General features: G+C 41.9%; 1 protein-coding gene across 1 annotated transcript in view; it reads right to left on the minus strand.

Annotated features, from left to right (window-relative positions):
• OLFM4 (olfactomedin 4) overlaps positions 1–13082 on the minus strand; it is a 35379-nt gene that overhangs the window by 10947 nt on the left and 11350 nt on the right. Inside the window, exons 4-5 of the mRNA XM_006124370.5 lie at positions 2915–3127; positions 1947–2100 (exon numbers count right to left, since the gene is read on the minus strand). Of these exons, the coding sequence (XP_006124432.1) occupies positions 1947–2100; positions 2915–3127 (367 nt within the window). The remainder of the gene's footprint in view (positions 1–1946; positions 2101–2914; positions 3128–13082) is intronic.

A 13082-nucleotide genomic window follows, 5' to 3' on the forward strand; every position in this document is an offset into this window, starting at 1 on the left:
AATGGACATTACCCCAAAATAGTGCTGCTGTATAGACGTACCCAAAGTCAGGCTAAGCAGGCTTTGTGCAGGCAATTATACAGCAGATTGAGGATCTGAATCTTTGTGGTATTTACACAGTAGTAGCTGAGTAGCTCCGCTTCCTAATAGCCAGGCAAATTCCTGGAGTCTCCACTGTTGCTCGAGTAAGAACCATGGCACTGATATACTCCCCTGAAGGAGATTGGATCTACCTACCCAGAGATCACTATCTCACCCTGCTTCCAGACTCCCACCAAACTTTATTTTGAGCTATTTGAAGTTGGTGGCAACTTACCTCTACCATGCACATGGCATATTGGATCTCTATACACTCTACAGCTTGATGCACCCATCAAACAAAAGAACCACTGAGGCTGCACAGGAAGCCTTCTGAAGCACATTGTGGCCATGGGAGGACTGCACCCAGAAACTATACAAAATGCACTGGGCTAGTGTCTCAACTGTTATCAACTGCCATATTCAATGGAGCTATAACAACTTATGCCAACTGAGGTTGAGGCCTTCAGTGCGTTATTCCCGCTGTTGAGAAAGCTGCAGTGCCCTTCAGACAGGTCACGTTCAAGTCACCCAGAAAAAACTCCACCAAGCCTAAACTAAGCCCCTCCTTCTCTACATACACCCACTGAACACAGCTCTATTGTTAAAGGTTTTAGCACTTTTTAACTGTAAGACGGACTTGTTCTCAGGCTTGAGAAGAAAGAGGCAGCCTCTCTCTACACACCATCACCCTCAATAAATCAATGAAATGCCCTTCAAATGCTTTTTAAACCCTACACTTTCCACTGAACCATTGGTAAGTCTTTCCTAAGGATTAGCAAAGGCCTTTAGAGTGTATTCTTCCCCCTCTCCACCCCTGCATCATCTGACCCAACAAACAAGGTGCTGTTCATTTTCCTATCAGAGACAAATTGCTCTGCCTGCCTGAAGTGCTGACAAGCCCTGAAGAGGTCACAGAGGGAAAACTTTAACTTCCACCAGTTCCTCTCTCCTTCTAATGGGAGGCTTGAAATAACTGACCTGAAGCTGATAGGAGTCAAGGGCTGGTAGGTAATATGTGTACACTAGCTGTTTAGTGAGTGGCAAGTGCTCTGCTTTGTTCAAAAGTTTTCCAAACTTTTCCTTGTTAATCTGGTTTACCTGTGATTTGCTAGCCAAATGGTTAGGTATATGTGAAAAATCAGTCTTCTTCCCCAATTCTATTATGAACATACTAATGCCTATTTTAGAATAGCTCGGCAAAAAGAAGTAATAAAAATGCATACAAGGGAGTAATATTGCTTGAAAAATCCTCTTACATACTCATCAAGACTGGGAAGCTTTCCTTTAAGAAAAACTATCAATTGCTACAGAACTTAAATTTTTTTAAAAAGAAAACTGAGTGAAATCCTGGCTCCATTGGAGACAATGGCAAAACTCCCACTGAGTTCAATGGGACTAGGTTTCTACCCTTTATGGCATGAGAAGATATTTCTGCATATTTATCAGATATAAACTATGCATTGTTATCTTCGTGAGTCTATATACAAACATCTCTGGTGCACCACCTGCTGCTCAAATTTCCCAATTAGCTGTCGAGTAAAATTAACAAGACTCGGATCACTTTTAATGAAATTATCCATGATCAGAGCTAGTCAGAAAAAAAAATTATCACAAAAAGAGAGTTTGGAAGAAGGGGAAAACATTACTTTTCAATACTTTTGTACTATTTTCCAATGTTTTCCACTTTTAAAACAGTGAGACTATGTGAAAGTGTTTTGTTTCTTTCATACCAGCCTGTTGCTGAAATATTAGTACATATCTGGCAAATGTTCCAAGACCTGTGATGCATTGTCATTTTATTTAACTCAGTCTTTTTCCTACCTCTCATAATATCTTCTCGTGTGATATATATATTGACTACTTACCTGGTGGGAAATAAGTGGGTGTATTGGTTTGATTTCTACTTGTTTCACATTCTTTCAATCGATTCTGTAGAGCCACAATTTCTCGACGAATTGCAAGGATATTGTTTTTGTCCAGTGATTCCAGATCATTTACTATGAGAGTCAGATTCCTAATCTAGAGAAATAAAAATTCAGCATGACTATTACAGACAACCTTATTTCACAAACATTAACATTTCAAAAAAGGAGCTGCAGAAGAAGTTTTAGGAAATGTTTTAGCATGAACACTAGGTCTCAAGCTAATATGTATAATGACAAGAAAATGTTTGTGATTTTAGCATTCAGTCATATTCCATAATGCTAAAGATCACCCAGAAATTTCCAATACTGCTTATTTGGTTATTAACTAATACCTATACATGATTTAAGTCTTGCATAAGTGTCTTGAAAATTTATCTGCCCAGATAAATAGTCTACTCACACACTCATTTAATGTTGAAGTGAACAGTGAAGAAACTAATGATATTTTACTTACCATAAAAAGCAATTATTCACTCCAACTGTAAGTGATAATAATTTTGCAGATTGATATATTGAATATTGGGAAGGTGTATGTCTTTTCCAGTTCTTGATTTTATATGGATTTGTTCATTACCCTAATAAGTTACATTTTTTAATTATTTTTGTTATGGCACAGAAGCTTTTAGGCATGGGTGCCCATAAATTAAAATTTATTGTAATAATTTAGACAGACTACCTATTTAATATAGCAGCATCCAACAACTTTAGTTTTTAGTCACACGTGATAAAGATTGCAATTTTTGCCATGTATGAAGGAACAAGAGAACATGCTTAAGACTAAGATTTGCTTTAATTTACAGTGGTTTAAATCCAGAATAATTCCACTAACAATAGAAGAGACATTCAGAATTTCATTGGTGTAACAGAGGTGCAATGTTTCTGAATGGCAAAATTAGCCTTATATCTACCTCGACGTATAGTTGCTCAACAATCTCATTGCTTCCAACAAGTGTGGATTTCAGCTGAGTGACCAGTCTTTCCATTTCAGTGATTTCCAGCTTCAGTAACTGGAAGTCCAACTCGGTGTAAGAAACACTGGTCTTCTCCATATGTTCCACCTTGATGGTTAGGTTTCGGATTTTCTGTTCATATATTTCAATTGCTGCGGTATATTGGCTAACCTTTAAAAAAAAAAGCAAATTTTCAAGTTCAGCTTAGTGAATATAACATGAATGGTTGACATCAGATAGATGGATAGAGAGACTGTAGGCCTACTGATGTGGGGCAGAGGCAAAGGGCCTGCTGATCTGGATGAGGGGCAGGATTAGTTCAGTGGTTTGAGCATTGGCCTGTAAATCCAGGGCTGTGAGTTCAAGCCTTAAAGAAGCCATTTAGGGATGTGTGGTAAATCTGTCAGGGATGGTACTTGGTCCTGTTGTGAGAGCTAGGGACTGGACTTGATGACTTCTCAAGTCTAGCTCTATGAGATAGGTATACCTTCTAATAATCACTACTACAACAGCAGTGGCAGCTAGACCTTAGGGTCCTTTAAATCACTGTTGGAGGACCACATGGCATGCTCCAGATAGCTCTGAGGGAGATCAGCCCCAGCCCTGCCCCTTCTATGGGTGTGGAGTCAAGCCCCTCTTTTGCTTTGCCCAGGGACCTGACCTGACAAGTCTGTCGGGCCCCACTGGATATATGTCAAATTCTGCCCTCATTTGCATCTGTGCAATCCCACTGAAATCACATGGGCATTACTGAGGGCAGAATTTCATTCATAATCTTCACCTTTTTATTCCTCACTATAGCAAAGGCAGCCACCTTTTGAGCTACCCCTCATGGACAGAGTTCATCTTGCAGCACCTACCTCAGTTTCCCCCTCAAGGGGCCCTTATGCACACTCTTTTTCTGGGATCAAACCTCAAAGTCCCAAATTAAAGTCCAGCCAGCAAACATTTCTGTTCCACCATGCAATCCTCCCTGCCAGGACCACTTTTGCTGTCTTTCCACTGCTTTCTCAGGGTCTCCTCTTTCCTTAGCAGATTACTACTAACTTTCTATTACTACTAACACTTCCTTGCAGGAATCTTAGGCTTTATCTAGATTGCCTGGCAGTTTGAACTACAGGAACTGAATAGCAGGGCGCACCAATGTGCTGCTCTGTAACTCCCCCGTGTGAAAGCTGGGGGCATGAACCAAAAGGTTCCCTTCCTTCGTGAAGTCCTGTTAGAAGAGGATTATGTAATGGCAAGCTAGGAACCTTATGGGTTGCATCTGCAGCATCCACGTGAGTTGCAGTGCAGCATATTGGTGTGCATTGGTATTTACACTTCTTTAGTCCAAACTGCTAGCCATCGTAGGTTAGAGTACACAACCTATGGCTTGCAGGTCATAGGTGACCCACCAGAGTATTTCATAAGGGCCACAGCCAACTTCAAAAAATACAGCTAATAGCTGACTCGTTAGTGATTTGTCATCAAGTTTGCACAGTTTTAATTAACACAAGTGTGTAAACAGAGAATCCTATACACAGAAACAAGCTATCTGAATACATAAAAAACAAACTGAACTTAAAATTTAAATCAATACAGATGACTTTAAATCAGGTGTGAACAAGAGGCTGCCAGTGGGCCAGATTCAGCCCGCCAAGCCACCGAATCTAGCCCACGGCTGCCTCACCGGAATCCTTAGGCAGAGAAAAGCTCACTCTTTAAAAAGCCAGCTGCTCTCCACTCTGGATGACTAGGGAGGAAGAAGGGAGATTTCTCATGCTGTTCCCCCCTCCTCCCCCAGAAAAATATCTCCGCTCCCATTGGCCAATCTCTCAGTTTCAATAGGAGCTGAGAATTTTTGCTGGGAGCAGGGGCAGTGTGGGAAGCCTTCTCACTCCCTCCCTCCCTCCCTGTCCCCATCATGCCCGGAGCAGAACCACGTGGAGCAGGGAGCAGCCTGCAGCAGACAGTCTGCCTCAGATTTTTGCAGGTAAGTGCCTTCCAGTCAGAGCCTGCCTCTGGCACCGCACCCATTCTCTCCCCTCTAACTACCTGCCCCAGGCTACCGCCCAAACCCTCTGTACTCTTTTTTTTCCCCCTTCTCCCAGGTCACAACTCCCTCCCAGACTCTGCACCCCCTCCTATACTCCTCCCTCCCGGTCAGAATCCTTTCCTGTACCCATACCTAATCCTCAACACTGCACCCCATTCCTCTGCATCAGGTCACCACCCAAACCCTCTGCACCCCTTTTACCCATGTCACAGCTCCCTTTCAGACCTTGCACCCCCTTCTAGAGCCCCTCACCCAGGCCAAAATCCTTTCCTGCATGCGTACCCTATACCCCCTATTACCCAAGCCCCCTCCCCAGATCACAGCCCACTCCTTTACCCAAAATCCCTCGCAGACCCCTCACCCACTCCTGCACCCCAGTCTCCTATCTCAAGTTCCCTTCTGCACCCAACCTCTATCCCAGGCTGCACATCCACTCCACAGAAGTGTGGCCCTTGACCACTTGCCAAAATCCTAGAGTGCCCCACAATTAAAAATGATTGCCCACCCCGCTTTAAATCTTATTTAAAATGTATGGAATCTATTCAGCTCATATAAGGTTGGGCACCATGGGTGGAGATGAGCCCTTAGTCCCAATCCTAGCACTCTGCCTAGCTAGGGTTGCCAAAAAGGAAACCTGGCTGTGTCTTGTCAGCACAGCAGGGCTAACTGGACTGGTTGGCTGCAGTAACTGGCTTCTGCCACTGGGGCGTGGTAACAGAGCATCTGTGGCTGGAGCTCTCCACTCAGCTGCAGACACCTTACAGAGACCAGTGACTGGCTTCCGGACCTGGCTCCAGGAAGTTGGTGCCCCCTCTCCATGGGGGAATCCTGTCCGCCTCTCCTTCGTTTCTGCCATGACCCAATTGCGCCATCCCTGGTCCCTCCTCATCCCCTTGCTGCGAGGTCTGAGCTCCTCTCCCCCTTCCCACTCTGCTCTGAGTGTCCCAGCTCAACTTCTCTGACACAACACTCAGACCCCTCTCAGCCTGGCTCTGTAGGCAACAGGTGACACCTGGGAGAGGAGGAGGTGGGATGAGCAATGGAGGGAAGGTGAGAGGAGTAGGTGGGATTGAAGCATCAGGGGAAGAAGAAGAGGGAGAGGGGCAAGAGCATTCAGTTTCAGTTTTCAGCAATTAGAAAGCTGGCAAACCTACTTGAAGCCTCCTCATTCCCAGTAATCTTTGCTCTCCCTGAGCTTTCCAGCTACTCCTTAGATTAGAGGGAAATCACTTGATCCCTCTCAGGTGTTTCTTTGTCAGTAATTCAGGTTGCCTGGCCGCAGGCCCTCGAACCCCCCGGGGCAAGCCACGCACTTACACTCACTAAAGTGCCCTCTAGAAGTTAACTTTATTCAGGGTCCTAGAGAATTTGAGGGGGCAGATTCTACCAGGAAACCTCCAATGATTATTTCAGGAAAGTGATGTTCCATGAAGAATGTTGTAGTATGTCTACCCAGCCCTCAGCTGCAAGTCTAGGACCCCCAGTCCACACATGCAGGCTCTGGGGGCTCACCCTGCCATGTTAAAAGTAACAGTGCTAAAAATAGCTCCCTTCTAGGCCTCAAAGTATGATCTGCAGCCTGAGCTACACAGCTATTTTTAACACATAGTGCAAGCGAGAGTCTGTGGGCCTGGGCTGGGAGGCTCACTGCTGCAGCCTGCCACTTGCCGTGTAGATGTACTGGGTCTGGAAAAGGTCATGAAAGATCCACCAATTTCTCCAAGATGATTTTCTATTGGCTTCAGTGGGCAATCGTTGGGCTGCCACTCTGCAAATAGTATATCCAATCTTTTCTGCATCAAAACTAATTGAGTCCCCTGAAGAAAGGGTTATTTTAGCACAGTGCACTATTACAAATCTGATCCATCCATCCTGAAACTGATTTAAATGAAGGCCAGTTGAGGTGAAACAGTTGTTTTAGCCTTTAGGTAGAATAACTGCTGTGCTGCAGCCTCTTCAGATGTGGAACCACAAACAGATGGCTGAATAAATACACTTTTGCACATGTATCTTCCAATGTAAAGGTCACGGTGCAAACACTGTCAAGAAGAATGTTAAGAATATTATGTGGATTTGGAGCACACTCTGAAAATTTGAGTTCCATACAAATGGAACATTTGGGGAAAGAAATAATCCTCCTCCCATGTGACTTAAAACTGCACCCATTTTTCCTTAATGACATTCCATAGAGTAAGAAGTATCACTTAGCAGGAATAAATTAATTGTCAGATTAGCAACTCTGTAGGTATGGACTCCAAAGGTAATTCAATTATCAGCTTCCATTTTCAGGTGCTTATCACTTCTCTAAATATTGCCTTTTGACTGAACATGCTCATGCATATTCTCAGACTTAAAATGAATGTGTTCGGTTAAAAGTCATTTTGGTGACTTTTGCATTATCTCAGTATGAATTCAGAGTATTTTGCATTAGTGATTTTTTTTCAGATCTATTCTAATCAACGGGATATCTCTGAAATGTTCTTTTCACAATTTGACATGGGTATAGATTTTCATTAAGACTAGAGTTTTGCTGTTCTGTTATCTTGGTGATATTGTCTACAGATTCCTGACCAGGGCTTTGTAGCAATCAGAGAAGATACTTTCCCCCAAATAATTCTTTCCAAGATATACACTGAACCTCAGTTCATGCTAGGGCAAGTCTTTAGGAGTTTAGTCAATGGTTCCACAAGCACTGAGGTGGAACTACATATTATTTAAACTATCCCTGGAAGGTTTTTGTCACTCTAACCAGTTCTTAAGCAGCTCCAGCAATGGAGATCCCACAATAGCCCTAAGAAATTTGTTCTCATATATAACTACCTAATGCCTAACCTAAATCTCCCTAACCTAAGTTTCTCCTAATGCCTAACCTAAATTTCCCTTGCTGCAATGTAAGTCCATTGCTTCTTGCCCTGTCCTCTGTGTTAAGGAGAATAATTCATCACCCTCTTCTTTTTAACATATATCCGGTATCCCAAAATAGCAACCCCACGTCTACACAGGCCGCCCATTACTTCAAAATATTTTTTTAAATAACAGGCGCACTATTTCAGCATCCCAGTAACCTTCGGTTAAGGGATATCTTGAAATAGCACATTATTTTGAAATTTGGTGCTGTGTAGATGCACCAAATTTTGAAATAACCTATTTTGAAATTAAATCGAAATAAAATATGCAATTTGCGTAGTGCAAATTGTGTATCTTATTTTGACATTAGGGTACTAAACTAAGAGGGGACATGATAGCAGTTTTCAAGAATCTAAAAGGGTATTACAAGGAGGAGGGAGAAAAATTGTTCCTCTTGGCCTCTGAGGATAGAACAAGAAGCAATGGGCTTAAATTGCAGCGAGGGAGGTCTAAGTTGGACATTAGGAAAAACTTCCTAACTGTCAGGGTGGTTAAACAGTGGAATAAATTGCCTAGGGTTATTGTGGAATCTCCATCACTGGCAATATTGAAGAGCATGTTGGATAGACATCTATCAGGGATGATCTAGACAGTGCTTTGTCCTGCTATGAGGGCAGGGGACTGGACTCGATGACCTCTCGAGGTCCCCTCCACTTCTAGGATTCTATGATAATTCATAGATCCTTTTCTACAGTGCCTGTTCCCAGGCAATCATATCTATTTTATATTTGTGCAATTAATTATTCCTTCCTAACTGTAGAGCTTTGCATGTATCTTTATTGAATTTCATTCTATTTATGGTAGACCATTTCTCCAGTTTGTCAAGATGATTTTGAATTCTAATCTTGTCCTCCAACAAACTTGCAATCCCTTGCAAATTGGTATCATCCAAAAATGTTATAAGTGTACACTCTATGCCTTTATCTAAATCATTTATGAAGATATTGAATAAAACTGGACCCAGGACAGTTAGCCTTGAAGGACCCCATTCAATATGACCTTCCAGCTCAATTGTGAATTATTGATAACTAATCTCTGAATACACTTTTCCAGCCAGTTGTGCGCCACCTTATAGTCGGTTCATCTAGGCTATATTTCTCTAGTTTGCTTATGAGACTGTCATGTAAGTCTGACCAAAAGCCTTACGCAGATTAAGATATATCGCACCTACTGTATTCACACTATCCACAAGAGTTGTTATCTTGCCAGAGAAGTATATTAGGTTGCCATAATTTGTTCTAAAAAATTCAGATTGATTATTACTTATCACGTTATTGTCTTCTAGGTGCTTGCAAACTGATTGATAAATTTGCTCCTCTATCTTTCCAGGTACCAAAATTAAGCTGACTTGTCTATAGTTCCCTGGGTTGTCTTTATCCCCCTTTTTATAGACAGGTACTATATTTGCCCTTTTCCAGGCCTCTGGGCTCTCTCCCATCCTCCATGAGTTCTCAAAGATAATTGCTAATGGCTCAGCAATAATTTTAGCCAGTTCATTAAGGACTCTAGGATGTATTTCATCAGCCCCTGCCAGCTTGATGTCATTTAACATGTTCAAGTAATTTTTAACTTATTCTTTCCTTATTTTATCTTCAGATCTTACCTACCCCATAAACACAGATGTTCATTATTTTAGTCATCTAATCATTACTATTTTTTTAATTTAAACAAAAAGGGCAATTAACACTTCAGACATTGTTGTGTTTTCAATTATTGTCTTTCCCTCTTCATTGAATAATGATTTACACCAAGTGAGAATCTGGCTCTCATAGTCTTAGTCCTAAACTCATGCTAAGGAATAAATAAATGTGTAGCATTTGGCAATGAAATGGAACTAACTGCCCGGACATTGATCAATGATTTAAATGATGGCATAGAGAGCACACTTATTAAGTTTGCAGATGATACCAAGCTGGGAGGGGTTGCAACTGCTTTGGAAGATAGGGTCAATATTCAAAATGATCTGGACAAACTAGAGAAATGGCCTGAGGTAAATAGGATGAACTTTCATAAGGACAAATGCAAAGTACTCCACTTAGGAAGGCTTCCCATACAGAATGGGAAGTGACTGTCTAGGAAGGAGTACTGCAGAAAAGGGATTGACGGGTCATAGTGGACCACAGGCTAAGTATGAGTCAACAGTGTGATACTGTTTCAAAAAAAGCAAACATGATTTTGGGATGCATTAACAGAAGTGTTGTGAGCAAGACATGAGAAGTCATTCTTCCGCTCTATTCTGTGCTGATTCGGCCTAAGTTGATGTATTAGTGTTGCCACATTTATTGCCACATTTCAAGACAGATATGGAGAAATTGAAGACGGTCCAGAGAAGAGCAACAAAAATGATTGAGTCACCAAAACATGACCTGTGAGAGAAGACTGGAAGAATTAGGCTTGTTTACTTTAGAAAAGAGAAGACAGAGGGGACTTGATAGTAGTTTTTAAGTATCTAAAAAGGTGTTACAAGGAGGAGAGAGAAAAATTGTTCTCCGTGGCCTCTGATGATAGGACAAGAAACAATGGGCTTAAACTACAGCAAGGCAGGTTTAGGTTGGACATTAGAAAAAACTACAGGTATGTCTACACTTGCTCACTATCTCAAGATAGGGATGCAAATATAGTGTACCGAAATTGCTACTGAAGCGTGGGATTTACATATCCCGAACTTAATAAGCATAATTGTGTCCAGCCGCCATTTTGAAATCGCGTTATTGCGAAATAAAACGCCCCATGTAGCAGTGTTATTTCGAAAGAAAACCCTTCTCTCAAAAGAACTGTTATTCCTCATACAATGAGGTTTAAAGACTTGTTAGACTTTAAAGTGCTACATAGTCCTGTTTTTTGTTTCAGCTAGACTAGACTAACTCGGCTACATTTCTATTACTATTGGAGATATTTAAGAGCAGGTTGGATAGACTTCTATCAGGGATGATCTAGACAGTGCTTGGTCTTTCCGTGAAGGCAGGGGACTGGACTTGATGATCTCTCAAGGTCCCTTCCATGTCTACTATTCTAATATTCTATGAATCCATGTCTAAAATCCTCTACCTCCAACATGGACTAGTCCATAGAGTAAGATCTACGGTGTTGGAAAAGAGGATTTAGATGGATTCTGACTTCCTTGCTCATCACAAAAATCCAGTGAGAGCTGGGAGATTTCCCCAGTATTCTCTGTGGGGAAAAGGTTTAAAGATTGGTGTCTTAAACTGTTCCTGGAAAATTTGCGCATGAACCTACTGCATGTACAAAAATGCATTTGCAAACTGGTGAGCACAAAGTAGGCAGTCATATGGAGAAAACGCATACTCATGTCTGTGTGCAATAACCTGTCATAGGCACAAACATTCAGAAATGTAAGTATCTTTCCCACTGCTAGTTACTGTAAAATGCTTTGGAAAAAAAAGAAATTGTTTTAAAACAAATCTAGCTTTCCAAAATATACCAAATTTGCAATCCCCTAAAGTCAGATTGCATAAGTAACAGCTACTCTGACAAGTAACAGCTTCAGATATGAGCCCAAGAGTTTAGTTATCTCAGATGTATTTGGTTTGTTTTACTCAAGATGGGCAAAATGTGGTGGACCAGAACAAGACATAGGCTCTATATAATCCCTGTTTGAAATGTGTTACGTAGCCCATTTTTCCTGCTGCCTTAGACTGTTTTTTTATGAGAGAGGAATGAATAAAGATACCAGCTGGCTTGCACACTACCTTCCACATCCTAATGACTTAACCAACCGACAAACAATGGGTACTTATAGAGGTGCAAATTGTTCTTATCAGCCTCTTGTAACTTGAACAATCCAATTCACTATTTTTTTCTCTTTTTTTCTTTTCCTCCCTCTTTCCCCCTCCCCTGCCTTCCCTTATTTATTCTTGGCTCTGGACTCCTAATACTGCAGTCATCTGAAGAAGTGGGTTGTACCCACAAAAGCTCATGATACCTCATCACCTATTAAACCATCTTGTTAGTCTTTAAAGTGCTACATAGTTTTTCCTTTTGTTTTAGCAAGATCAGACTAACACGGCTACCTCTCTATTACTAGTCAACATGTTTTGTTAGTCTTTAAGGTGCTGTTAGAATATTAATTGTTTTTTAAGTTTTTCCAGTTACAGACTAACTCGGCTACCTCTCTGAAGCTTTCTTTTTTACTAATTGGCCAGCTAGGCCTTTTAGGAGAATGCCCTTCATGATGTCTTCTCCATTGCTTGGTATTTAGACCTATATTGCCTTAATAGCTTGTGACTATATTTACCTGTCAGGGTTGTTGCATAAAGCCTCTCACTTGATTACTTGATTTACCAATACATTTTCTGGAAATTGTAAGGTCCTGCCAACACATGACTTAGAGAATGACAAAACCTGCTGCTGACTGCATTGCTGTGAACACGCTTTAAGGGGGGGCAGTTGTCTTCCAATCATTTTCTTACTGATGATTAAGATGGAAATTGTTTTCGGTCAGATGCTGTGCTCTGAAAGGTATCTTTGTAACTATTGAGCTTTGAAGTTTTGTACTTGTATCTTTGTAAATTTCAGCTACCTTGCCTTTTAAATTCTGCACCTTGTTGTAAGACTGTTGACCTTTGCAATGTTGTAACTCTCAGCTTTGTAAATTCAGAAACCTACCCTAAGCTTGGTGATTGTGGAGCTTTGCAACTTTGTAATCTTTTTAACTCTCAGCCACTTTGCTGCATTCCCCTCTGTGATAAGAATGTGTATGTGAATGTAGCCTGTTTGGGGTGAGGGAAATAGCAAGGCTAAACAGTGGAGAAGGAGCCAGGTAGTGACTAATTAAAGAGACAGTGCTGCTCTAAGCAAACAAAGGATCTGGACTGAGGGAGGTCTGGGCATGGTCCTCTGTGAGGAAGGAACTGTGGGATAGGACCCCTGCCTGAGTGACAGCAGGAGCCACCCAGTTCCAGTAAAAGGAGAGAGCACATGGCAGAAACTCCTCTTTCTGATCAGCTCCCCAGCCAGGATCCATGGCTAGAGACAAACCTGTGGAGTCAATATGCCTTGGCTTGCTCTGTAACCTTTTGCCTCTGTGAGTGCCTGAGGGCAGCAGCGGATGTAGAGCAGGGCGAGCGGGGCGGCTGCCCCGGGCCTCATGCTTCAAGAGGCCCCGCACATGTGCCGTGTTGCCATGGCGCATGCACCGTGTCCAAAGGGGGCCCTCACGAA

This window comes from Pelodiscus sinensis, chromosome 1 (genome assembly GCF_052426305.1).
Source record: "Pelodiscus sinensis isolate ZL-2025 chromosome 1, ASM5242630v1, whole genome shotgun sequence".
Classification (NCBI taxonomy): Eukaryota; Metazoa; Chordata; order Testudines; family Trionychidae; genus Pelodiscus; species Pelodiscus sinensis.